This window comes from Equus przewalskii, chromosome 32 (assembly GCF_037783145.1).
Source record: "Equus przewalskii isolate Varuska chromosome 32, EquPr2, whole genome shotgun sequence".
Taxonomy (NCBI): Eukaryota; Metazoa; Chordata; class Mammalia; order Perissodactyla; family Equidae; genus Equus; species Equus przewalskii.
The window spans coordinates 15,238,854-15,264,992 of record NC_091862.1 but is presented as its reverse complement, the minus strand read 5'-3'; the positions used below and the strand labels follow the sequence as shown (position 1 = coordinate 15,264,992).

The window sequence follows — 26,139 nt, the reverse complement described above, 5'->3', positions numbered from 1 at the left end:
GTGAGGACTGAACTTTGCCTGCCTCAGCCCACCACCCACGACTCGAATCCAGGTGTTCTGCGCTGCATTTGAATACCTAAAGATTCTTGAAATTATATTTTAAGAAAGCCGACTTTGAAATGCTCTGAAAGGTCCAATAGTTTTATTCTGACAACAATTTTGCTAGTGGCTTGAGTTAAAAAAAAAAAAGCCTTATCTGCAGAGAAAACTTAACCTTGTGAGTGTGTGTAAAACATCGTGCCCCAAAATATAAGCTGTATGAACGGAAGATGATTTGCCCAAAGAACTCCCAAAGCAATTGGCTGAGGCAGAAATTAAGTTCTAGGAGAGGTTTTTTCACACTTTGAGAAGGACAGAAAAAGGATTTGTGGCTGAGGTAGCAACATAGGCCAGTGCGTGATGTGAGCTAATCCTCCAGACAGACTCCCTGTAGATTCTGACTGGCTATGTTTCCTGAAGTAACATTAATTACATCCTTTTCCTTTTAACAGGACATAATGACTACATGTGTCCAGCTACCAACCAGTGCACGATTGATAAAAACAGGAGGAAGAGCTGTCAGGCCTGCCGGCTCCGCAAATGCTACGAAGTAGGAATGATGAAAGGTGGTATGTACCTTCGACGCAGGGGGGCCCCCGCCATGGATGTCCATGTCTGCCACCGGGGCTGGCTGTTTCCATTCCAGTAACCACGGGAGTTTAGTGTTTTCTCTTCTAATGAATTTTTTCTATTCTTTTTTTTTTTTCCACAACCAAAGTATTTTTAGAATACATTTTATTTAAAAAAAATAGGAAGTGGCTGGCACTGGAAATTCCAATGTGCCATTTTGTGTTTTATGCTTTAAATGTAAATAATTGTATCTTAAGTCAGAGGTGTGTGGGAGGTGGTGGGGGGGAGGGCAGACTGCTCAGTGAATTATTCTAGAAATATTTTTCAGTCAATGTTTATATTACTAAGACTAGAAAATGGTATCTGAGAATCAACTTTCCCCAGACTGAGACTTGTAAATGTGAAAGCTAAATAACTAATTGATAGTCTTTCAATCTCTTCATGTCCCTGAGGGAATTTTAATTTCAATCAAAAGGTAGCTTTCTCCTTTAGAGGGTGCATTAACGAGCAACTCCCATAACCTCAGCGTCCAGCAAGATGCGGGGAATGTTGAAATGATGACTGAGCACTAACAGATCACAAGGCACTCAGGGTTGGTGCCCCTTTGCTTGTGTCTCGGTGGCTGTGTGTGTGTGGATACGTGGTTTGCTGTTCCCTCATGTATCCAGTCTTCAGTTTTCTTATACAGGAATCCAGGGTCTATTTCTGGGGATATGGAGCGCTCAGTGATGTGGTTGCCTGGTTGATCACCTTGGGTTCTTGGGACTCTAGTCTTGAGGAACACTGCTTCTAGTCTTGGGCAGCCTTCAAAATTCTAGGAGAGAACAAATAGGAAATGTGTAATTAAAATGAAGTCACGGGTGCATTCAGCATTTCAGATGATACGAGAGGGAAGGATGGACCTATGATTGTGCTGCCTGCTGATCATAATGGGGACAATCTTTCAGAAGGAGGCGAGGCTTGGGATGAGTTAAGGAGAACAAAGTCACAATAAAAAAGAATACAGATTGTAGCGGCCGGCCCAGTGGCGTAGTGGTTAAGTTCGCATGTTCTGCTTTGGCGGCCCTGGGTTCATGCATTTGGATCCTGGCCGCGGACCTACACGCTGCTTATCAAGCCATGCTGTGGTAGGCGCCCCACATATAAAATAGAGGAAGATGGGAACAGATGTTAGTTCAGGGCTAACCTTCCCCCCCCCCCGCCCCCGCCCCAAAAGAATAGAGATTGTGTAGATAGAGGGCAGTTAACCTTTAACTCATTAATATGTGGATGAAGGGAGAAGCAGTGGAAAAACCAAGAGTGGAGATCAGGATGAAGACAGGGCCAATTGTTGTGAAGCTTACAGTCAAAGATTCCTTAGTTCCATGGTCAAAAATAAGCCTGCCAGGTTGTGATTTTTGAATATAGCGTTTGGAATAAATTCTCTTGATAAACAGATGAAATGTTGAATTTGCGCATTGTGTGAGCTGTGACTGTATGTCTTGAATGTCTGAAAAAGCAGCTTTAATTCAAAGGGTAATTAATTCTAAGAATTTAACAGCCATATTCAGAAAATGACACTTTGAGTCATAAATGGATTAAATATTTAAGGAATTCGTCTTTCTTTATACTGGTGGAGAATTAGTCAGGCTTAATTAAACTCACAAAAAGCTTCTTAAGCTAACTTGATAAGTGACAGGAATATAACAGCTACATATAAAAAGTTTAATTTGAAACAGTAGAGTCCAAGTTTAATATTCTTCTTTGGCGATTGTAGGTAGATTGAGCCAGACTCTTACATTCTCTCTGAAAGCTGAAATAATCAACTTATAAATATGTCCGAAGCATTTTTTTGAGCGTACCCATACATTGACCCCACTTCTTAAAAACAACTTTGTTTTTTCTCATTAATATCCAGATACACTCTGACTGCATAAATATAAATTATGGATACTCATTTTTAATCTAACAAAAATTTTAATATGCAAATGCATAGTAAAAGCCTTCCCACTGTTTTCAAATAGGACTCGAGATAATTTGCCTGTGCATAGCCGGTCTGTGTGTGCATGCATATACTCATTCATGTATATTTATGACTGTAAAATATATATCTGTGTTAGTTTGCTGCTGTATTAGTTTGCTTGGTCTGCCATAACAGAGTCTACAGACTGAGTGGCTTAAACAGCAGAAGTTAATTTTCTTACGGTTCTGGAGGCCAAAAGTCCAAGATTAAGGTGCTAGAAAATTCAGTTTCTGGTAAGACCTCTCTTCCAGGCTTTCAGATGGCTTCCTTCTCCCTGTGTCCTCCCCTGACCTTTCCTCTGTTGGTGAGGACAGAGAGGGAGCATTCTCTGGTGTGTCTCTTCTTATAAGGATACTGGTCCTATGGGATGAGAGCCCCACCCTTATGACCTCATTTAACCTTAGTTGCTTCCATAAAGGTCCCATCTTCAAATACAGTCATGTTGCAGTTGGGGCTTCAACAGAGGAATTTTGGTGGGACATGGTTGAGACTATAAGAGCTGCCGTAACACAATATCATCGACTGCATGACTTAAACAGCAGAAATTAATTTTCTTACAGTTCTGAAGGCTGGAAGTCCGAGGTCAAGGTGCCAGCAGGTTTGGTTTCATCGGAAGCCTTTCTCCCTGGCTTGCAGGTGGCCACCTTCTCATTGTGTCCTCACGTGGCTTCTTCTCCGTGCACGTGCATTCCTTGTGTTCTTTTCCTCTTCTTATAAGAACACCAGTCCTGTTGGATTAGGGCCCCACCTTTATGATGTCATTTAATCTTTATTACCTCTTTAAAGACCTTGTGTCCAAATACAGTCACATTTGAAGGTCCTGGGCTTAGGGCTTCAATATGAATTTTGAAAGGGACACAGTTCAGCAACCCCAGTGGTTGTTCAGCGTCTGTCTACATATAATGAAAACATGTGTCTTTCTGGCAGTTTATATATGTGTGTAAACTTTACGCCAAGTTTTCAAGTTGTAAAACTATAGTCTGTGAGAACATCTTACTTTAATTATATGTATAAAGCGTTTGCTATAAAGCAATATAATTTATTGTATTTTCCACAACATGGGATACCACACACAACCTCATGACACCTTGTACAACAACTCCCCAGTTCCCACTGAATGAAGACTAAATTTACAACCGGAAGTACAGTTACTGCTAGCTATAAAATTTGAAGTCACTTGTAAAGAACAGCTGTGACTGAACAGATCTTTACAACGTTTTCCTACTGGTTCCACAAAAAGCCCATTTCTTACCCAGGCTGGACATCAATTAGAATATTGGAACTGCACATATGAAATACAATGTTTCAGATAAAAGAGATAGAGAGAACCATATAACTATGCCCTACTTTTATAGCAAGGCTGAGTAAATTTATTGAGGTGTTCTAAAGATACAAAAGAGTGGGTGATTTATCTATATGAAGAAATTATTTTAATCTGTTGTGATGCCTACTGTGTCCTGAAAATCCCAACATCTTTATTAGAGTTGGGTCTGAGCCAAGGTAGTTCAGTAAGAAGCAGGATTTAAGATGTGCTTGAGGGGGGCACTGTCCCATCTTCGTGTGAATGCTGGTCTCTCTGCCTAGGTTGCATTTTCTTCCTCATCTGTCTCCTTCCCCGTCAACCTTAGGTGGCAGATTAAAGGTCCCTTCTTTAGGGAGGCCTTCCTGGTGCCTCACACTGGGTTAGTTCCACGTGTGATCTACCTTTCCTAGCAAACAACTCTTCCCTGAGCTCTCGTCACTATTGCTGTTACTTGTTCAACGTCTGTCCATAAATTCCATGATGGGAGGGATCCTCTCTGAACTGTTGACCGATCTGGCACTAAGCAAGTCACAGAGTAAGTGTTCAGGAAATTTTTTTGCAAGAATTAATGAATTAATTCATTGAAATAGTTACTTGTTTAGGGCTTCTTATGTGTAAGCTATTATGAAGAAAGCAAATATGAATAAGACCCTAGAAGCTTCCATCAATGTCCTCACAGTGCAAAGAGGATATTTGCATATGAAGTGGTGAATAAAAATCCAGAAGACGAGTTGAGACCGGTTTGGAAGATGAAGATGAGAGTGGAAGACCAGTGGCCGATGGAAGTTCAGAGCTTCACCCAACCACTCCTGGGTTTAGTCCAAACCAGAGTTTTATTCAGACCATCTGACTTCCAAGGTGTATGTGGTTACCCAAGAATTTGGCAGTCTAGTTTGGTTTGGTGGAGAGGGGAAGACTTTAGAGATGGAATTCCTGGTCCAAATACTGGCTTCTCTGAAGCCCTGCTGAGCAATCCCATTACAGTCTCTTTTATGAGCTTCTTTATGCTCAGGTGTAAAATAAAAATAAATAAGTTCTACTTAAGTTTATTGTGAAGATCACAATTCGTAACATGTGAATTTAAAGTACCATAGAAGTGTTAGCTATTATATCTTTTCTATCTTAAAAATAATTCCCATCTTAGTTAAATACTCAGCACTGCTTTTCTGCTTTTTTGTTTTTTAGTTGAACGAAAGAGAACAGCAATTTCGTCACTTGTACGAGGTATAAATATCTAATTCCTTTATGGGGAATAAAAACCTGGCCCAGATACATCTGCTTTTTTTTGCTTTTTGGTGTTATATGCTGGATATAGTTTCATGATGAGTGAGATTTGTTGTTTATCATTTTATGACGCCAGAGATTTACACAAACTTGTTAAAATTCTTTCCTCATAATAGACTCAGAAGTGTGTTGGTGGTGAGGTTTTCATTTTTCAGGTGAGGAAATTGACACACAGAAATTAATTGATGTGCAGGACTCATGCAGTGCCCATCCTGGTGTGTTTCCTCGTAAAACATTAAGAAGAAATTTGAGATAAAGTAATAATTGTCGACTAGTCTTTATTTTGATGACAATGGTGCAGTTTAATTTTGAGAAATATTCTAAAACAATAAATAAATTAAAAATATTAATGTTACAATTTTAAAGTGAGAAAATAAGATAATAATACAGATGGGGAAATGTATATTATATGTCCATAATAACTCAGAAAACTAATGAAGAATTGGAAAATAAAATATTTCCTTGTTGCCTAAGTTTAAAATTTATCGTCATGAGTTACTGTAATTTGTTTTATTGATTGGATAAGCTCCTAATCCAGAAAATTAGGTTTCCTTTAATATTGTATTAGCTATGTTTTACCAAAAGTAATCAACTGATTATTAATGTTAACGATGGTGGAACCAAATCAATGAATTAAAAACATAAATGTGAATTTCTTTCTTGGAATTATCCAACAATTCTTGTGAGAATTGTAGCTGCATGGGAATCCAAGGTTTTTCAGAAGGCAGGGTTGGGAGTTCATGTTTAGGATTTGATTTAAGAAGAATGTTAAAGAAAATCTAGTTGCTTTGGACCAAAGAGATTCTGGTTGTTTTAAGCAGCAACCTATATATTTATAATATTAAAATATACTATTCATCCACTGATGGGCACTTGGGTTGCTTCCACATCTTGGCTATTGTGACTAATGCTGCGATGAACATTAGGGTGCATAAATCTCTTGGGATCATTGATTTCAAGTTCTTTGAATAAATACCCAGTAGCGGGATAGCTGGGTCATATGATATTTCTATTTTTAAATTTTTGAGAAATCTCCATACTGTTTTCCACAGTGGCTGCACCAGTTTGCATTCCCACCAGTAGTGTATGAGGGTTCCTTTTTCTCCACAGCCTCTCCAAAGAAGAATTGAGCCTAGAATTCTCGAACCTAGACTCAGAATTCTTTCTCTTTCCAGCACACCTCTTTACTATAGCACTCCATGTTACAACTCACATTTAACATGAAAAATAGTTGAATTAAAAATGTAGGTGGCATATAACTAAGGTAAAGCACACAAATGCATACATATACTCCAGAAAGAAGAAATCCAGAGTAAAAGAACCATGTTATTTTATTCTTCCAGATGATATGATGATACCAAGATCTCAGTGATCTGTTAACCAGGGAAGCTAAGGAAATTAGGCCTAACAGATTCATAGTTAACCTATGAATAGCTTTCGATATCTGCTTTAGTACTGGTGACTGCAATGGTAGTAGTAGGAGATGTGGAATGTGTCAGGACTAAGTCTGGGTTGTAGAATTTAGAGAAAAGAGGTGGTGGGTAATGACCACATTGGAGTTAGAAAAGATGAGTGGTGAGAAACAAAGATATAGGAATCATAGTTGTGAAATTCTAAGGAAAAAAGAAATTTAGATGTTTATTAATTTAGCATGAATGAAAAAAGAAATGAGATGACTAGTTACTTGTTCTGTCCAGAACTTGGTAAAAATGGAAGAGCTGTCCAGATACCTTGTGCCCTCAACTGCCTAATAGGGATGGAGGCAGGTGATGTAGTTCAATTGGGTGGAGCATGATGGCAGGCAGCCCAGTGCTTTGATCCTTCTAAGAACCATGCAACCTCCAGATCTCTTAACGTAGATTGAGCGACATTCTTACAAATTTGGCAGAGTATGATGGGATCAGCTCAATTCAAAGATTGATGCCCTGCTGACCACTCCACTGAAACTACTTCTGTCCAGGATACCAATGACCTCTGTGTTACTAAACCCAGCAGTCAATTCTCAGTCCTCATCTTGGCCAATTAGCAGCATCAGACACAGTGGATAATTCTCTCCTCCTTAATGTATTTTCTTTACTTCGCTTCCAAGACAATACACTCTTTTAGTTTTCTCCCTAACCCATCGGTCACTCTTTCTAGGTCTTCCTTGTGTGTTTCTCATCTTCTTCTCTGACGTCTTAGTTTTGGAGTGGCCCAGGGTATAGTCCAGGGACCTCTTCTGCTCTCTGTCTGTACTCACTCCTTGGTGGCATCCCATGGCTTTAAATACTATTTATGGTATTTATGACTGATGACTCCCAAATTTATCTGTCTAGCCCAAACTCCTTCCCAAGTCCCTGACTTCTATGTGCAACTGCTCATGTGTTCTCCTCCCTGGGGTGTCTGACAAACATCTCAAACTCAATTTGTTCAAACCTGAATCCCTTATCTCTCCCCTCAAATATGCTTTATCTGCAATCTTTCCTGTCTTAGCTGATAACTTCATCTTTTGCATTGCTTAGGCCCAAAAATGTGAGTTATTCTTGACTCTTCTCTTTCTCCCACACCTCCAGTTCAGGAAATTATGGTGGCTCTATCTTCAGGTATTTTCAAAATCTGACCACTTCTTGCCACCTTCACTGTTGTCACTCTGGTCTGAACTACCGTTCATCTTGTTACTGAAACCAAAGTAGGTTCCCTCCTGGTGAGTTAAATCAGACTCTCCACCAGAAGTAGTTGTCTCACAAAGTAAAGTATATTTGCGGCAAAAAGGAGACAATGAGGAATAATTTCCAAAGTCATGGCATCCCCGAACATAGGGAAACAGGCACCTTTTATTTTGGATGGGGAATGAATATTCACAGGGGAGAGGCAGGTGTTCACTTGTGCAGGCTCAGTTGGAAAACACACTTCCACGTACACTGTAGGTTTCCATAATAAGGCCTAAGCTCCTCCTGGAGCGATCTCAGCATTAAAAATAAGGCAAAGGTCGTAGGCATAGCTGTCATGGTTAGGCTTGGTCTGGTTCAGGGTGGGTGGTGATTGCATCTCCTTAATGTAAGAAAAAGGGAAAAAAACAATTTGGAAAAACAATTAAATGCTTCCAAACTCACCCTTGAGTTCCTCGAGGCAACGAGTCGGTGACAGTCTTTCTCCCAGTTTGTCGCTGAAGTCCTACTTGCTTTGTTCCCTGCTTCTCTACAGTCTGTTCTCCCTACAGATACATTAAAAATGGAAATCAGATCATATCACTTCTCTTCTCAAAACCTTGTATGGCTTCCCATTTCCCACGACCGATGTCATCAGAGTGGCCATAAGACCCTACATCACTGCCTCCTCCCCACTTTTACTCCTTCGCTTCCTTTCCTAGTACTCTCTCTCTCACTCCACTCGGGCCATGTGGGCTTTCTTTCGTGTCAGGCACACTTCTGTCTTGGACCATTTACTCTAGCTCTTCCCTTTTCCCAGAAAGCCATTCTATCAGATATCTGTATGCCTAACCCCTTCACCTTCCTCACGTTCTTTGCTCCATCATCAGTTTATCAATGAGGCTTACCCTGACCATGCTGTTTAATAGTGCAGTTTGCTTTGTCCGTACATCATTCAATCCTTTCAATCTTCTATGCCCTCATGCTGCTCTGCTTCCTTATTTTTCTATTGCATTGCCACTTTCCAATACACCACATAATTAATTTTTAGGTTATGTTTACTGTTGAATGCCTGTCTCTGTTACTAGAACGTAAGCTCCAGATGGGAGTTTACAAACACATAAAACATGTTTGCATATTTTCTTCAGCGATGTATTGCAAGCACTTAGATCAGTGTCTGTGTATAATAGGCAGTTGATAAATTTAGCCTGCATGAAATAGATGAATGAATGAGGAAAACCGAACATACCTTCTAAGTGTAGAGCTATGAATAGATTGAGAATTAAGAGTCCTGTTCTTCTAATTAATGGAGAATATCCGCTTGGAAGTTAAAACCTATATAGTAGTTAGCTTTTCCTCATAACCGAACCTCACCTCAAAATTCAATGGCATACAATAAGCATCTACTACTCACATGTCAGGGAGACCAGTGAGGAGACTGCTGAGATTGGCTGGGCTCACTCACGTCTGGAGGTCAGCTGGCTGATTTGGCTAAGACAACTGGAATGACTGGGCTTTGCTTCACTTGTATCGTGTCCCCAGTAGGCTAGCCCGGGCATGCTCTCATGGTAATGGCAGAGGCCCAAGAGACAGCACGTCCCCAGTCAAGCCTTTGCTTGCATTATGGGATGATATTCACTGGACCAAAAAAAGTCAAATGGCTGAGTCCTTTGGCTTTGTGACAGGGGGCTTCAGAGTTATGTGACGAAGATTGAAAAGGTGGGGCCATTTTTGTAGTCTATCACAACCAGAAATAGGAGCTTTTCAGATTTTAGGCTGAAAAATAATTACAGAGTTATAGAATCTTAGACCAGGAAGTGACCTACCTGTGGGTTTATTTACCTTCTTTCCCACTCAGTGTCAGAATCCCCTATGTGGCATTCCTGACAGCTTATGTTGAAGTGCTGGGTACAAATGCGGATTTTATTTCATGCCTCTCTTATATACATGATGAGTGGACACAATAAGGCAGAAAAACCTGGGAGTAGATGTGAGCCAGTACTTCTAGAAAAATTGGGGCTAGTTTTAGATATGCTTGATTTCACTAATTTACTCAGATGTGGGTTTAGTATATGCATGTGTGTGTTACAATTGCTTATGAATGCAGATTAAAAAACAATTAAATGTAAGGCGATTTTAATATTTCAGTAGAAGTTCACTACATATGTAAAATTAACCAAACAATGTTGACAATGATACTTTTTTTAATTTAAGTTATAGTTAGAATACTGATTTAAATTTTTCTTATGCTGAAGTAATTTGATTGCTTATGTAGAGGTCATTTTGGTTCTTAAAAGATGGAAAGAGGGATCTTCATTTACCTTTCCAAGAATGGACATCTCACCTTAAATGTTAAAAGAAATGCTGATGGTCTTTTAAGGCCAAGCAAAAATTTTGGGCAGTCTCTCTTGTTCCTGTAATTTGCTTGTGCAAAAGTAGATTGTTCTTGAAATGATGTAAGGACCCTTTTTGTGGCTAGAACCTATAAATGCAGAACTTTCAGGGAAGTATTTGTATGAATGAATTGCTGAGTTTAAATTCCCTAAGCATAAGAATTCAAGAATTTTCATGTGTTTACTTTTTGTTTCAATGATTGTGATTAGGATAATGAATGGTGTTTAGAGATGAAAAGAACGTAAAGATCATTTAGTCTACGTTGTTGTTTTTCAGCTCATTGTTCTTGTCCAAGTCACACAGCCAGTTCACTGCTCAGACTTGAAGCCAAGACTCCTTGCTCCTTGTTCAGTGCTCTTTTCATTGTACTGCACTGCCTTGCTGACCTATAGTAACTTAGATCCTCATGAAAGATAGACACATGCATCAGTAGGATATTAACATCATGTAGACCGACATTGTGACTTAGGAACAAGTACTGTGGACACAAGATACTACTCTTCTTCCTCAAAAACATTGATCAACACATTTGGCTTAGTTGCACAACAGAAACACCAAAGTAAATTTATATGGAGAGCATGATGGATATTTTTAAGACAATTGGTTAATATTTAATTACTTAATATTGCTTAATGTTTAATATAATTTAAAAAGGACATTTTCTCCTTCAGGCCACAGGTTTTCACTATTTTCAGATAGCAATTTCAATATTTATTATAAAGCGTGTCTGTTTTCTTTTTTAAACGGTTAGACTATTCTGGTGTAAGAACAGGTAACGTCAAGTAGAAGGAGTCCTGACAAGGGTCAAGCATATGAGCCTGGTTCTTCTGGGGACTCTTGGAGAGATCACTTAATTTTTCTGAACACATCTGTGGTCAGACTTCTTGGAAATTACAGAAATATATACCAGCCCTAAGAGAGATCCTAATGTAAAGTACAGAGTCATCTATAAAGAAATGTTCTGGTTATACCTGCAGGCAACATGTAGTTTAGCTTAAGCTCGACTGAGCAAATAAAAATTAGTGAGAAAGATGCAAAATTATACTTACGCATTTATATCTTTAAAGCTTGCTTTAAAAGATGTTATTATTACACTGATTTTGTATTAAATTTTTGACAGTTTTATTTAGAAAATTTTGCATAACCAATGCCAGGCCAAGTCCAAACTTCTTAGCCTAAATCATTTATAGATAACCTTTCTTGAGCATTTACTATGTGAAGCTGTTGGAGACACAAGGTGGTTTAAAAAGTGGTCACTGGCGGCTGGCCCCATGGCTGAGTGGTTAAAGTTCCGTGCCCTTGGGTTTGGTGACCCAGGTTCGTGGGTTTGGATCCTGGGCATGGACCTACTGCACTCATCAGCCATGCTGTGGTGGCGTCCCACATACAACAAAATAAAGGAAGATTGGCACAGATGTTAGCTCAGGGCGAATCTTCCTCAACCAAAAAAAAAGGGGAAGATTGGCAATGGACGTTAACTCAGGGCAAACCTTCCTCACCGAAAAAGAAGAAGAAGAAGAAGAAGAAAAAGAAGAAGAAGAAAAAAGGTGGTCATTGACTGACCACAAAGTCCAGGCAACCTAATGGTGAAAAGAGGCCAGTTACGTAAAAAGATGACCAAACCCCTTCATTTCCTCAAGAGACCTAGGATTAGAGTTGACCTAAAAATCCCTGCTGTCTCGGCTCACCCACCAGTTCTGATCCTGCTGATATCTATGCTCCCAGGGATCAAGCAAGCTCCAGTTTGCTGGCTGGCCCTTTGTACTTTGTGGTTTCAACCTCTGGCTAATGTTCTTGGGAATATGTCCCGTTGCCAAGTTAAGTCCTGCCCATCCTTGATTTATTTCCCTCTCTTTGTGGATCCCAGTCTCATAGAAACATAGAAACTGGTGTGAAAACATCAGCTACCTCATCAGGCTATTCTGAGAATCAAAGGCATGAATGGTATTTTGATAATCATGAGTCGACACACAGATGTTGGGTATTATTTTTCATATATGGTGTAGCAGTGTGGTTATTAGCTTTTGGAAGCAGACCACCTGGATTCAATTTTAGCTCTGTCTAGATGTGTGACCTTGAACAAGATACTTAACCTCTCCCGACCCCAGTTTCTTTACTTGTCAAATGATGATAACAACAACAACTGCCTAATAAGATTGTGCAAGAATTATTGTATAGCTTTCAGGGTTGAATTTGGCTTGTAGCAAACGTCCATTAAAGTTGGCTACAATGGGTGATAAAAAGTACACTCAAATTTTGCCTATGTACTTAGTCTAATGTCCAGACAAAATGCAATTCCACCATACTATCATCATCATCACAATTAGTCAAGCATTATTAGGTAATTCATTATTATGTATTTAATTTAATTTGAATAATCAATGATACATAAAATATAGTACCTAGCCCCGAGGCACCTATAATTTAGCTTCCTGCTAATGCTGGCATTCCAACTCCTCCACCTTCTGAATCACACCTGTATTTTCAGGCCCTCTTTCCTACTTGCCTAAGAAGCTTTTGGCTGTAGCAAATAGGTCTGCTCATTGATCACGGGACATACCTTGTCCCTTTATGCCTCCTTTCAATCTGCAATTAGTTATTAATATTTTATTTATTAGTAATAAATTTCCCTGTTTACTAAAGCCCCTGTCTTTAACTAGTTTAGGATTCCCTGGACAGTCATCACCTTTTTCCTCTGAGTACCTATAATATTCTTTCCCTGTGTTAATTAGAAGGTCAAGTGAGGCTGTCATAGCCCCTGTGTTAATCTAGGCACTAAGCTTTTGGAACCCTGCCACCTTGAGGACAAGCTGGACAGAGTGGTGTGCAGTCAGCTCTAACTGTGAGAGAGCATTTTCTGTCATCTTGGATCTCAACTCCTGCTTGACCTCACTTCCCTTGATTTTAACGTATGCTTCATTGTCTGTCCTCTGCCCCACCTCCGTTTCTAATCTTTGGCATGATCCCATCTACACAAAGGTTTGATTTTTGACTTCTAGGGCATTTATCTGACTGCTCGTTTTCTCTCATTGCTGGAATGAATTATGTGCAGACTTTGCTGTCACTTACCCTTAGAGATGCCAACCACTTAACTCTGGCCTCAATACTGTCGCCAAGTCTCATCCCCTGCTTGGCCTCTCAAGTGGCAGAGTGTCAATGCCAGCTAATTTCTGGACCTTTGATCGTGCTGTTCTACCAGCACCCAGCCAACTGTCTGGCACTACATTTAAGATATCTTTGTTTATTGAACACTTAATTGAATGGGATATAGGACTCACCTTCTATGGGCCAGATACAGTTGAGCCAAGCTAACAACTTAGTACCGTATTTTAAAAATATGTTTATCTCATATCTATCCAGTTCGATTTTTAATTTCTATAGGGACGGAAGTCATATTCTTATTTTATTCATAGCACAGTGATATTTTTGTAAATGTTTGTTATGGATGGTGAGTTTAATGATAACAGAAAAGAGGTGGTTTATCTCAGTGTCTAGCTAAACCATTCCCTTGGCGTAAGTCTCTTATTCAGATCACATGAGCGTGACTGAGTAAAACCACGACAATAATGATCTCTCTCTCTCCTTCTCATTTTGCATTGTGCATAGACCTGTGGAAAATTTATTTACATAATTTTAAGCATGAAAATTAATGACACCACGTACTCCAAGTAGCATAACAAATAAACAAAACTATACATTGTCAAAGAAAAGCATGTTTTACGGGAGTAAGAAAGCCGTTTCCAAAATTATTAAGTTAAAATAAGATTTCCTTACTATTGAATTATTTTAATAGTACTCAGTATCACAGATAAGATGAACGATTTTGTTGGCGGCTGAAACGTTTTTTGAGAAGTTATAGGTGTAGCATCTTGACTATTGAATGATAATTCCTGTTTTTTTTTTTCTTTAGCCTATACTTTCATATTTATTATATTGTTTTGTGGTGGTTTCAAAAATGTGCATTCTATCCTATATGTGTGGATTTCCTATAAAATATTAGTTGTAGTATGATGGCAGTTCCATCATAAATTTTCCAGGTATTCTTTTTTTGCAGGCAGATACTAGCTCTATTTGGTTTTTGTTTATCATATTCACACACGTTCTCTTTCTCTCTCTCAATATGGTTTTAATTTATTAAAGGAAAGGGTTTTTTTAAAAAAATAAATTTTAAGCAATTTCTTTAATAATAATAGATTTGGGAATAACTTGTTGCATTTGCTCCAGGGCCGTAGTTCACCCTTTATTGAGTTGAATCTTTCCCAGAATTAACTGTTGGACATGTGGAATTGATTCACTTCACATGGATGTATTGTTTACTCCCTAAGAGGTGTGGATTTCTGGCTTTTAATAGTGGTAATGGGTCAGAAAAGTGCCCATTCATCTCTGTGATATATTTTCTGGGTGTATTTTGCAATTTAACCCACCAGGAAGGTGAGAGAGTGAGCAAGAACGCTAGATGACTTCTTTGATTCAAATCCAATTTAAAAATAACAGAATTGTCTAATACAAGGACAAATAACAAAACGAAACAAACAGCAATGTAAACCCTAGCAAGAGAAATTTCAAAAATACTGAGACTATTTAAAAAATCAAATACTCCAACAAGCACTCAGGTCCAATTAAAGAGAGCTGGAACAGGAAAGGGCAGAGCTGACTGGGGGAAAGCCGGCAGGAACAGGGCATAAAACAGCTTCTGGAGAGGCAAGGGATGAACTGACAGCACTTTAAAGGACAGAAAGGAAAAAGAGCAGGTGAAAACTGACACGAGGTGGAGTGGCAGATATTGGGGTATTATGCTGACAATGTGCTTAGAATGCTAGAAGCCATAGAACACCAGTGGAAGACATGGAGTGAAAGCTTGGTGCAAAGCAAATAAATGTTTGGCATCAAACTAAGTTACACAAAGAGCTGATGATAATTCAGGCAGAACTGGTAGAGCCTACAGTAGAAAAAGATTGGTTTAAACTTCAAATAATGGGGCGATATAAGGAGAACTAACAAGCATATTAAATAAAGGAAACATTCCTATAACTAACGACCTAGATTTGGGGCATAATTCTCGAAAACAGACTAGACTAGTAGAATCTGCTTTTCTATTAAAAAAAAGAGAGAGAGAGAGAGAGAGAAACTTTAATGTTAAAAGTAAGATGTTAAATTGTTCCAAGAGTTTATTTCTCCATATTTGGGGCGTATAAGGATTTAAGAAAATACATAGAAATGAAGAGATTTCATGAGGGCCACAGCACAGCTTATAGGGAAGCCAACTTTTCTATTTGAAAGCAGGAAGATACTATCTCAAGATTTAGTTTCCACTGTGAAAATTAATCAGCTTTAAACTTTTAGTGAAAACCTAAATCAGTTTTCACTGGTAGCTTCCACACCTACATTTGAAAAGATGGTTGAAAACAGATGTAAGACATTGAAGGGGTAATAGATTAATACATTAGCAAAAGTCGATGTTAGAAGGTAAAATAAGTGATTAAATTAGGCACCATATTTTAAAAATTAGAAGAGACTGAGAGCTACGAGATATTTTAAAAACTGCCTGCACATGTGGTACAACAGGTGGGGAAGGGTAAACCCAAACAATCAAGTCTATATTCCACCCTAGAGTGATGGTCAGAGTTTACTTAGTCAATTGAGGAAATTAAAAGCACAACTTTTTTTGAAAACAGATGACTATTTTTAAGAAAGCATATTAATTAAGGTTAATTTTGACTTAAAAAAGAAACAGTTTAAAATCCTGAATGGAAATTAAAAATACGTAATTACCATGAAAAATAAATTGATAGTGAATTTTATTTAGGACCCATAAAACATTTTTAATATTTAATAAAAATGGACTAGACAAATGTTAAAAAAAATGGACTGGGTTAAAAAAGAGATCCTAAAGAGATGCATATAAAAGCTCTGAATTTTTATGTCTAACTACTATAGCAACAAGATACCAGCAAGAAAAATGTACAGAAACATTAGGTTATCTTTTCTTACTGATTTTTTTTTTGGCTGGGAAAGATTCGCCCTGAGCTAACATCTGTTGCGATCTTCCTCTCCCTCTCTTTTCTCTTCATTCCCCAAAGCCCCAGTACACAGCTGTACATTCTAGTTGAAGGTCCTTCTCATTCTATGTGAACCGCCACCACAGCATGACTACTGTCAGCCGAGTGGTGTGGTTCCGCGCCTGGGAACTGTGCCCAGATGGCCAAATTGGAGTGTGCCAAACTTTAAGCGCTAGGCCATTAGGGCTGGCTCTCTTACTGAATTTTTCAGAGTTCTTTATATATTCCGAATTCTAATTTTTAATTTATTTTATGTATTACAGATATATTAATCTAGTATGTAGCTTGTCTTTGCTTTGTTTATGGTGTCACCTGTTTCACAGAAAATTTTTTTAACTTGTGGAATTTATCATCCGTTTTCTTTATAGTTTGTGCTTTGAGTTCCTTTTAATAAATCCTTCCCACACTGGACACCATGAAGTTATTTATCTATATTCTGTTTTAAAAGTATTAAAGCTTTCCTTTTTCACATTTTGTTACTTATTCTACCCGAGGGAGAATTTTGTGTATGATATGAGGTAGGAATATAATTTACTTTTTTCCATCTGGATAACCAAATTGTCCCAGAGCTATTAATTAACTAATGCATTCTTTCCCCATTGACCTGTAAAGCTACCTTCATTATATATGAAGTTCCCCTAGGAGAGAGAATCTGGTTCTGAGCTCTTTGCTATTTCTTTCCTCTATCTGTCTATGCCTTCGCTAAAACCAGTGTTAATTTCCATAGCTTTGTAATTACTTTGACTTTATAATCCTTCTTGAAAAGGACTTTGTTCTTCTTCAAAATTGTTTTGGCTATTTGTGGCTATTTTTGCTTCCAAAAGAATTTTTAAATCAACTTTAAATGAAATTGCATTGAATTTATAAATTAATTTAGGGAGGATTGACATCTTTATGATATTTAGTCTTCCCTCCCATTAACATTATATAACTCTCCATTTATTTTAGATCTTTTCAAATGACTTTCAATAAAATTTTTAAATTTTCTCCAAAAGGTCTTGCATATTTAAAAAAATTACTCATAACTATTTCATTTTACTGATATTTTGAAGACATGTCTTTTAAAAAAATTACAGGGCCGGCCCTGTGGCCAAGTGGCTAAGTTTGTGTGCTCCACTTCGGCGGCCCAGGGCTTCACTGGTTCGGATCCTGGGCGCAGACATGACACTGCTCATCAGGCCACACTGAGGTGGCGTCCCACATGGCACAACTAGAAGGAGCCACAACTAAAATATACAACTATGTACCGGGGGGATTTGGGAAGAAAAAGCAGGAAAGAAAAAAAAAAAGAAAAAAGAAGAGTGGCAACAGATGTTAGCTCAGGTGCCAATCTTTAAAAAAAAAAAAAATTACTTTATCTTGGGGCTGGCCGTGTGGCCAAGTAGTTAAGGTCACACGCTGCGCTCTGCTTTGGCCGCCCAGGGCTCAGATCCTGGGTGTGGACCTAGCACTGGTCATCAGGCCGTGCTGAGGTGGCGTCCCACATAGCAGAATCAGGACCTACAACTAGAATATACAACTATGTACTGGGGAACTTTGGGGAGAAAGAAAACAAAGAGGAAGATTGGCAACAGATGTTAGCTGAAGTGCCAATCTTAAAAAAAAGAAATTTCATTATCTTATTGTTTCAGATATGTCATGTATTTAAAAAATTTTACAAATTTGGAATTGCATTGTCTAGTCATTTAAAATTTTCCCATGTTGTTGAGTATCCTTCAAAACAAGATTTTTAGGGGGGTTGCATTAATATTCATAATGGACATACCATAATTTGCTTAATTATTTCCTTAACTATTGGTATTTACATTGTTTCTAACTTTCACAATTTTAAACGAGACTGTGAACAGCTTTCTTGCTGAAGCTTTGCACACCATAATGATTATTTATTTAGAATTCACACCCAGAACTTGAATTGCTGAGTCAAAAGGTTTGCACTTTTTCCATGACTCTTGATAGATATTGTCAAAATCAATCCAATGATGGTGGGTTCAGAAATCACGATATATCGTATAAAAGAGTACTCAGCAAACATTATAAATTGTGATATGTAGAAACATTTATTGACAGAATATATCAGGAAGAAAGCAGATTACAAATAGTATTTAAGTATTTTAATTTATATAGGCTTGTGTTGCACAAGAAAGAGAAGATTGAATAAGTGGATGAATAAATGATTCTGGAAGGATACGCCAAACAAAGAGCTAACAGCAATTGGCCCTGGGTAAGGGAATTATGTTTTTTGTAAGAGAATTTATTTTCCACTTTTTTTCTTCTCTGTATTTTCTAATTTCAACAATGTATGTGAATTATTTATGAATAAAATAAAAAACCTTGATATTCTTATCTAGGTTTAGTGGGGTAATCTTTCTCCTTCATTTCTTTCATTTTGAGGAAACTTCCTCATGGCAATTATTTTTCTTTTTATATGATTCTTCCTTTCTTTGAGGAGTGAGATTGACCAGCTGTCTTACTATAGCAACTGTGTACACTGTTGTTGTATTTAGCTGATAAATTTCACAACTGTAATTATTTTATTCCCCAATTGGTACTTAACTGTATTTTAGGTAAGTGCAGAAATATCATTGAATGAACTCATTCAACATTATCTTCATGATATTGAAATATCAATATCAAATGACTGTTTTTCTGGGTATTAATATTCTTGTTGGTTGCATTTGTGTTTTTTGATGATGGAAGGCAGCTACCATTGCAAACAGCAAGAATACATGACAGCCATTAATTGCCCACTCTTCCCCCGCCTTGCTTAAGACTGAAGCACAAATGATCAGTGTGATTCACTTGGGAACTACTTCTTGAAGCTGGAGAGGAATAAGTTAAATTTTCCATCCCTTATCAGAATGTTTTCAATGCCTCTTGAAGGTTAAGGGAGCCATACTAAATAAGGAACAAAGAGATTTCGCAAACAATTAAAGCTTCCCAAACAGTTGAGAAAAAAATTGTTTTGAAACAATAACTTATGCCCCATCCTTTTGTTTGAATGTGTTTTCTTAAGGCAGTGACTGGCAGAGCTCGACGATTTTATGTTCAAAAGAATTTTCTTTTTTCTTCCCAGCGAGGCGTCCCACTACCATGAGCTTTCTTTTCAAAGGGATTTTGTAACTGACACATGGCAGCTCATTCTGATTGCTTGCTCCACATCCACTAGGAGTACATACTGTTCCAAAAAATCGCAGAGTTGAAATATTTTTATTTGGGCAACTTCTGCAATCAAGGTAATTCACCTTATCTTCAGAGAATAAAATGGAAAAAGGCAACTCAATCTCTGTGACCTTAAACTTCCACTGAAACTTAGAGATGGCTTAGTTCAGCTGGTGAGAGCTTGGTGCTAATGACACCAAGGTCATGGGTTCTATCCCATTACAAGGCAGTGAAACTCAAGGGAAAAACCCCATTGCATTGGCACAGACTCCCGGGGACATGGGGTAGCCATTCACAGTGAGGCAAAGGAGTGTGGAGTTTTTAGTGAATCATGTCATAACTTCGAGAGTCTCCAACTTGAAGCTGGTTGTGAGACCAAGGAAGAGGGCCAACTGAGGCTGGGAGAGAGCTCCTAGAATACCTTAGGCCCAAGTACAGTGGAGGATGAGAAAAATTAAATGGATTTCAGGAAGTTGATGTCAGTCCAAGGCACTGTATTCAATGAGTGTAGCAAAGAAGACTGGGTTTAGCCACTGCAAGGGTTTTCAGATGGAGCCACTGCATAACCCAGTGTCAAGATATCTGCCTACAAGGGACAGGACACCCACCAGCAGGAGAGGGCTCTGGGGATGGGGTCTATTTCTCGAAGGCACGTGGGCAAGTGCCATAAACAGTTCCCCAGCCCCCACTAGGTTCAGGGCTAGAACTCACCTCTGAAAAGCTTGGGCAGAAGCATTACCTGTGGAACTTCACCAACTGAGCCTTCAGGAAGAGGTGTAGGTGAGGACTGGGGGACATTTGGTGACCTACACAGCTCTCTGCCCAGGCTTTGGGTGTCATGTGGACTCTATGCTGTATCTGGGAGCATGCTCTGATTATGAGCTCCACCAGGTGGACAAGTAGGAATGCTGACATACTGTTTCTCTCTGCAGTGGCTGGCTTGGGACTAGGGAGGGACTGAACTGTAGGTGGGGGCCACCAATGAATCCGGCTATAAAGAAGCTATGGACGTGGAGACAGAGGACAAAAGAGGGGGTGTTGTCTGCTGTTATCATTACTGCAAAAAATAGATGGGTAGGACCTTCTATTGGCAGTAACATCTTTTTCATCTCTACATAGTTCCAGAAGGATATACTACATATCTAGTGTAGCACTGTCCATAGAATTTCTGCAAAGATAGAAATGTTCTATTCTGTCTATTTTGGTAGCCATTAGCCACATGTGGCTATTGAAATGTTGCTAGTGTTACTAAGGAACTTTTTTTTTTTTTTTTTTTTTTTGCTGAGGAAGATTAGCCCTGAGCTAACATCTGTGCCAGTCTTCCTCTATTTTACCTGTGGGTCACTGCCACAGCATGGCTGACAAGTGGTATATGTCTGTACCTGGGATCCGAACTTGTGCACCCGGGCTGCTGAAGGGGAGTGTGCTGAACTTAGCCACTAGGTCACAGGGCAGGTCCCCTGAGGAACTTTTTAATTTAACTTTGATTGCATTTAGATTTACATAGCAACATGTGGCTCATGGCTACCTGGGTTGGGTAGAGGAGATTCAGATGCTAGAGTAAGTGGTAGCAGCAAATCCTATATTGAGAATAATAAGTTAATAATTATAAATGAGCAGGGCAGAGCCCAAATGGGTCTTCCCTTTGGCTTTGGCCATACTCCCAACCCCAAATAGGTAGCATTCATTTTTTAGTTTATAAAATGTGAACTCCTTTGCCTGCAATGGTGAAAGTTCATGTTGTTATTGAGATTCAGCACCGTCAGAGAGAGCACTGAATTCTTTTTCTAGATCTGTATTGTGCTGCAGTTTGTCCACTTGTAAAATGGTGATTAAAATCTTATTGGTAATGGTCACAAGCAGTATAGAAAGTTACCGGGTCAGTTTCTGAATATTTCTGTTAAACTGTATAGTAGTTGTTTTCTAAGAGTTTCAGAAGCAGGCAACACAATGTATTCAAGTAAAGGAAGAAAATAATATAATTTCTTATTTGTTTTCGTCTCATTAAGAAAATTTTATTTCGGGTTGTATGTGTCATAGTCGTATAATATGTTAATACACTAGTACATTAATGTAATTAAAATATGTGCATCTATTGGGGGTGCTTGCTCAAATACTGTTTCCTAATAGAGAGGTATAGTCAATGAAACGTAGAGCTCTCTAGTTAGTAGTACATCCTATAGAAAGACCTGTCCCTGGGGCTAACCAGTGTGATTAAATGTTTATCCTAATCACAGATATTTTGATGACATAGTAACAGGCAAAGTATAGTTATTGGAGGTTTTTCTTGACAGTATTTTCAATAACTATATTAGCTTGTTCACTTGTTATAAGTTTCATAGTTCTGTTTTATGCTCGGTGAGTTTTCCTATTTCTTCCCCTGTCTGTATCTTCCCTATGTTTCATTTTCCTGTATCTTTATGGCTCCCTCTAACCATCTCCCTCTAACAATCAACCAGAGGCTTCAAAACTGTGCAATCTCACTTTGTAACCTGCTCTGACTCTGGAAAGACCTCCCTCCCTGCTCACAGCTGCCTCCACGAGTGATGTACGATGAATGCAGTGCCAGAAACTCTGGTCCTGGGAGCATCTTCCTTTCTTAGGCTCATTTATTGTTCTGACGTCGAGATTGCAATAGCAGTATTGCCATTGCCCCTCCCCAAATCGATTAGGTTAGACTCTCTGAGGGAGGGTCTCAGAATTGTTTTCAAAACTCCCCCAGATGATTCTAATGTGCATCAGAGTTGAGCCCCACTGAGATGGCTGTATTTGTTATCCCTGAGCACTGTTAAGCATCATCAGATATTACTTAGTTGTGGCACATTGGTCTACTACATGGCCCAATAGGTAGCCACTAGCCACTTGTGGCCAGTTAAGCTTAAATGAAGCCCCGTGGCTGAGTGGTTAAGTTTGCGCGCTCTGCTGCAAGTGGCCCACCACACACCAATCCTGGGTGTGGACATGGCACTGCTCATCAAACCACGCTGAGGCAGCGTCCCACATGCCACAACTAGAAGGACCCGCAACGAAGAATATACAACTATGTACCGGGGGGCTTTGGGGAGAAAAAGGAAAAAAATAAAATCTTAAAAAAAAATGAAATAATATTATAGTTACAATTCCTCCGTTGCACTAGCCACATTCAAGTGCTCAGTAGCGACAAGTGGCTAGTGGCTACCATATCGTACAGCTCAGCTGTAGAACATTTCCATCACCACAGAGAATTCCTTCGAGCTGTGCTAACAGTTGGGAAACATCAAATTGGAGATGTAAAGAGGGAGGGTACAGCAGAACAGAAAACCCAAAGGATCTGTGTGGTGGTAGATGCTACATCTTACATTGCATTTGGAACTTGGTTTATGAATCCTTTAATTTTTGAATTCAGTTGAAATGAATTTTGGTTAATTTAAGTGAAGGACTGATTTGATTTCATATGATTTGCTTATCTCCCTTATGAGAGTTTATAGCAGCATCTCACCCAGTCCCTAACTTGTTTTTGTTGCGTGTGCCATTTAAAAACAATTTAATCACAGAGGTTATCCCCTCTGAAATCTGTATTGTTTTATGGAAGAGGTGAACAGCTGGCGAAAATAGTCTCAAGGTTTCTAATCCCACCAAAGGAAAACATCGTGTCAATCCTTACCTTGTACCATGACATTTGTGAAATCCAAGGAAGGACAGGTCTCATGCTCCAATAGTACATCAATATAAACATCATAACAAGCCAATACTGCAGGCTCTTACGATAACAGGAACATTAGGAGGAGGAGAATATCGACCTTAATATAATTTTCCACTTATTAAAAGGCTAAAAGCTAAGAGTAGCCATTTTGCCAGCTGAGTATTTCCTGACTTCCGGTGAGAATCACTTTCTCCAATAAATTGCAATCTCATTTGTTACATGATGCCTCTGCTCACATGGTGGTGCAGATTTTCACCTCTCCCTAGCATTTCACTTGGTGTGCCCTCCTGCTACTTCCGACACTTTTGTTAAGTCCCTCCCCCGCACGTAAACAGAACACCTCAGTCTATTAACGGAACTCATTATGCTCATTTGTCTTTGCCAAGAACTATTGAAAATGATCACAAATGACTATGTAATTATAATTAAGATTTTGTAGATGCATATACTTTATTTTTAACAAGTTCATTCTGTTAAGTGTCACCCTATTTTGAATAATGACACTTGCTGGTACAAAAAAGAATTATTAAAATGACAGTTCAACTAATATCTTTGGCAGATAAGCTAGTTATAGTATTCAATAATTGGAATTATTAGCTTATAATATACAGATAGTAACTCTAAGAAGTTTATTCTGTTAGAATACCTATGAAGATTAAGTAGAACAACTTATTTCTGATAGGACCTAGTAACCAAAGTAATCTTTTTTCCCATTTTCATCCATATATCTTCAGTTTTAATTTTCTTCTTCCAAAGAAGGCTGAATCCTTTTCAGTGTGATGTCTTAGATTTTGTAAAATTGTACTGTTATTAAGAAAAATAACGTATATAAGCTCTTCTTTTTACTTAGCGAGCTAAAAATTATAAGCATCACCAAATTACCAGAAAATTATTTTAACAATCAGGTCCTTAGTTCAAAAATGATTCCTTTTTAAAAGTTGCGATTATCTTGTAGTTTTCAAAGTAGCATCTTTAGAAACTTTTTTCCCCCTCTTATTCTTTTGTTTTTGTTTAGGACATTTCATCAAAACTTAAAATTTTTCTTGCCTCCACTGTGTGTGGTCTTTGTGTGCTTTCTCCCTGAAAAAGAAAATCTTTAGTTTCGGGAGCTCTGTGTTCTATTCCTTCACTTTAAAATCATGAGAAAAATAACTGTCATTTCCTTATCCCTGTCTCCAATTCCCCCATCATTTTCAGTGAGCCAATTTTCTCCTTTTTCTTCTGTCTACTATAGGGAACTTTTTACTCTGCTCCATTCTCTGCAATTCAGGGCGCACAATTTCTTTGAGTTTCTCAGATTGGCCTTTGTACTTGTGTCTACTTTTTCATTAAAAAAAAGACTGCAGTCTCCTTTTGACTTCATCATCTATATATTGCCGTATTTAAAATGTAGCTGCTTATTGACTGAACTCACTTTCCATCCTGCTGAATCACCCTGAATGTGTAAATTCTGAATGAGTTAAAAGTCATCAGGTACTGTAAAGAATTTTCTAGCATATTCAGGTGACTGCATTATGCTCAGTAAAATTGAAATGAAATAGCTTACATTGAATATAATATCAAGAAATAACAAGGAGAATCTGCATATCCCATGCACAGGGTCAACAAGCGCATAAGGCAAATCACCTTTTTATCAGAAATTTGACAAATCATTCTAGTATTGGGGATGGAATAGCAGGGGAAAGGGCACGGATATCCGGATGAGCAGTCTGCAGTTCTAATTTTTTGTCAGTGCCTAATTGTGTGTCTTTGGGCTAAGCCATCATAACTTCTCTGAGCCTTTCACTTGTAAAATGGGGGTTAATATCTCAAATGTTTCATGAAGAGATATGTAAAGTATCCTCCACAGAACATAGTACAATAGCTTTCTGTGATGACAATTCTCTTCCTTACAAAAAATGGACACTTCTACTTTGAATTCAGGATAGGCGAACTTCAGCCTAGAAAGAACCATTTTCATAAGAGCCGCTTTCCTTTGATCATTATTGCATAAATGTACTACGTGGGTAACTCAACTCGCTCTCTCACTTCATCTACCAACTCAAACCTTGGTATCAGCCCTAAAGAAATTAGATTGAATTTCTCATCTGATCAAATCTCAACTAACTATTCTTTCTAGCTTTTAAAAATCTTTCGAATTCAGTTACAAAGCAAGTCTATCACCTGGCTTGAAAGAATTTCTTCTACCTTTTCCCTGGTCAGATCATTCAGGCAGTTTTCCTTAACTTAATGATCACACAAGCGTCTTCTGAAAGGCTAGACGTCTTAGACACTGAGATCCTTGTGAATAAACGTAAAAGTCCATGTGTTCAACTCAAGTAGCTTCTTTCTTAATTGTTTCAAAGCCTTGCCAATTTAAACAGGATATTTTCATATTGTTTACAATCATAATAAAAATATACCTTACATACCATAACCATTTCCAAAAATATAGTAAAGCTTAAAAGAGGTGTACACTTACTAATTGTCAAGAATCAAAACAATTGATGAAGTTGGTATGTATGCGGCACTAGCCATTGTGAAAAAGGGCTAAGTCTTCCTGTGTTATTCCAGAAGGGGAAGCATGCCTTGGCAGAAACCCTTTCATTACCAAGAAAGCTTGGAATCTGCTTATTAATTCTCCATGTGTATCTCCCTTTGGAACATATACTAACTATTTATGATTTCATGAGCTATGAATAAATTCTAAGAAGTTTTCTTTGAAATTATAGCAATAGGAGCATTTTTTTTTCATTTAAGTAGTAATCTTCATTCTGATTCTCAATCCTTTATCCTTTATCATAACTTCTGATTTCTACTGAACCCGGGCAGAATGAATGGCTTTTAGAAATGGATACAGGTACAATAAATACAAGGCCAGGAAGCCACTTAATTATCTTTACAAAGTATTAGGACTTCAAAGAATCGAATGATGAAATGGACCTTGCTCTTCAAATTCGACTTATGATTGGATTGTTAGCCATACTTGATGAGTTACCTAAGTCTTGAACGTTTTTACAGATTTTTTCTTAAGGTTACAT

The 26,139-nt window shown here is 38.3% G+C and overlaps 1 protein-coding gene and 1 long non-coding RNA gene across 14 annotated transcripts in view; one reads left to right on the top strand and one right to left on the bottom strand.

The window, feature by feature from the left end:
- ESR1 (estrogen receptor 1) overlaps positions 1–26,139 on the top strand; it is a 345,943-nt gene that overhangs the window by 161,557 nt on the left and 158,247 nt on the right. For 7 of the 13 annotated variants that reach the window (XM_070603027.1, XM_070603031.1, XM_070603026.1 and 4 more), the window contains one exon: positions 492–608. In XM_070603027.1, the coding sequence (XP_070459128.1) occupies positions 492–608 (117 nt within the window). Of the gene's footprint in view, positions 1–491; positions 609–5,099; positions 5,139–26,139 lie in introns of all 13 variants that reach the window. The other 6 variants (XM_070603022.1, XM_070603019.1, XM_070603021.1 and 3 more) reach the window with 1 other exon arrangement.
- On the bottom strand, positions 1,044–3,332 carry LOC139080778 (uncharacterized). The gene is made up of 2 exons (XR_011535534.1): positions 3,170–3,332; positions 1,044–1,423 (listed from the first exon to the last, which is right to left on the bottom strand). It is a non-coding gene; the product is annotated as an uncharacterized lncRNA (long non-coding RNA).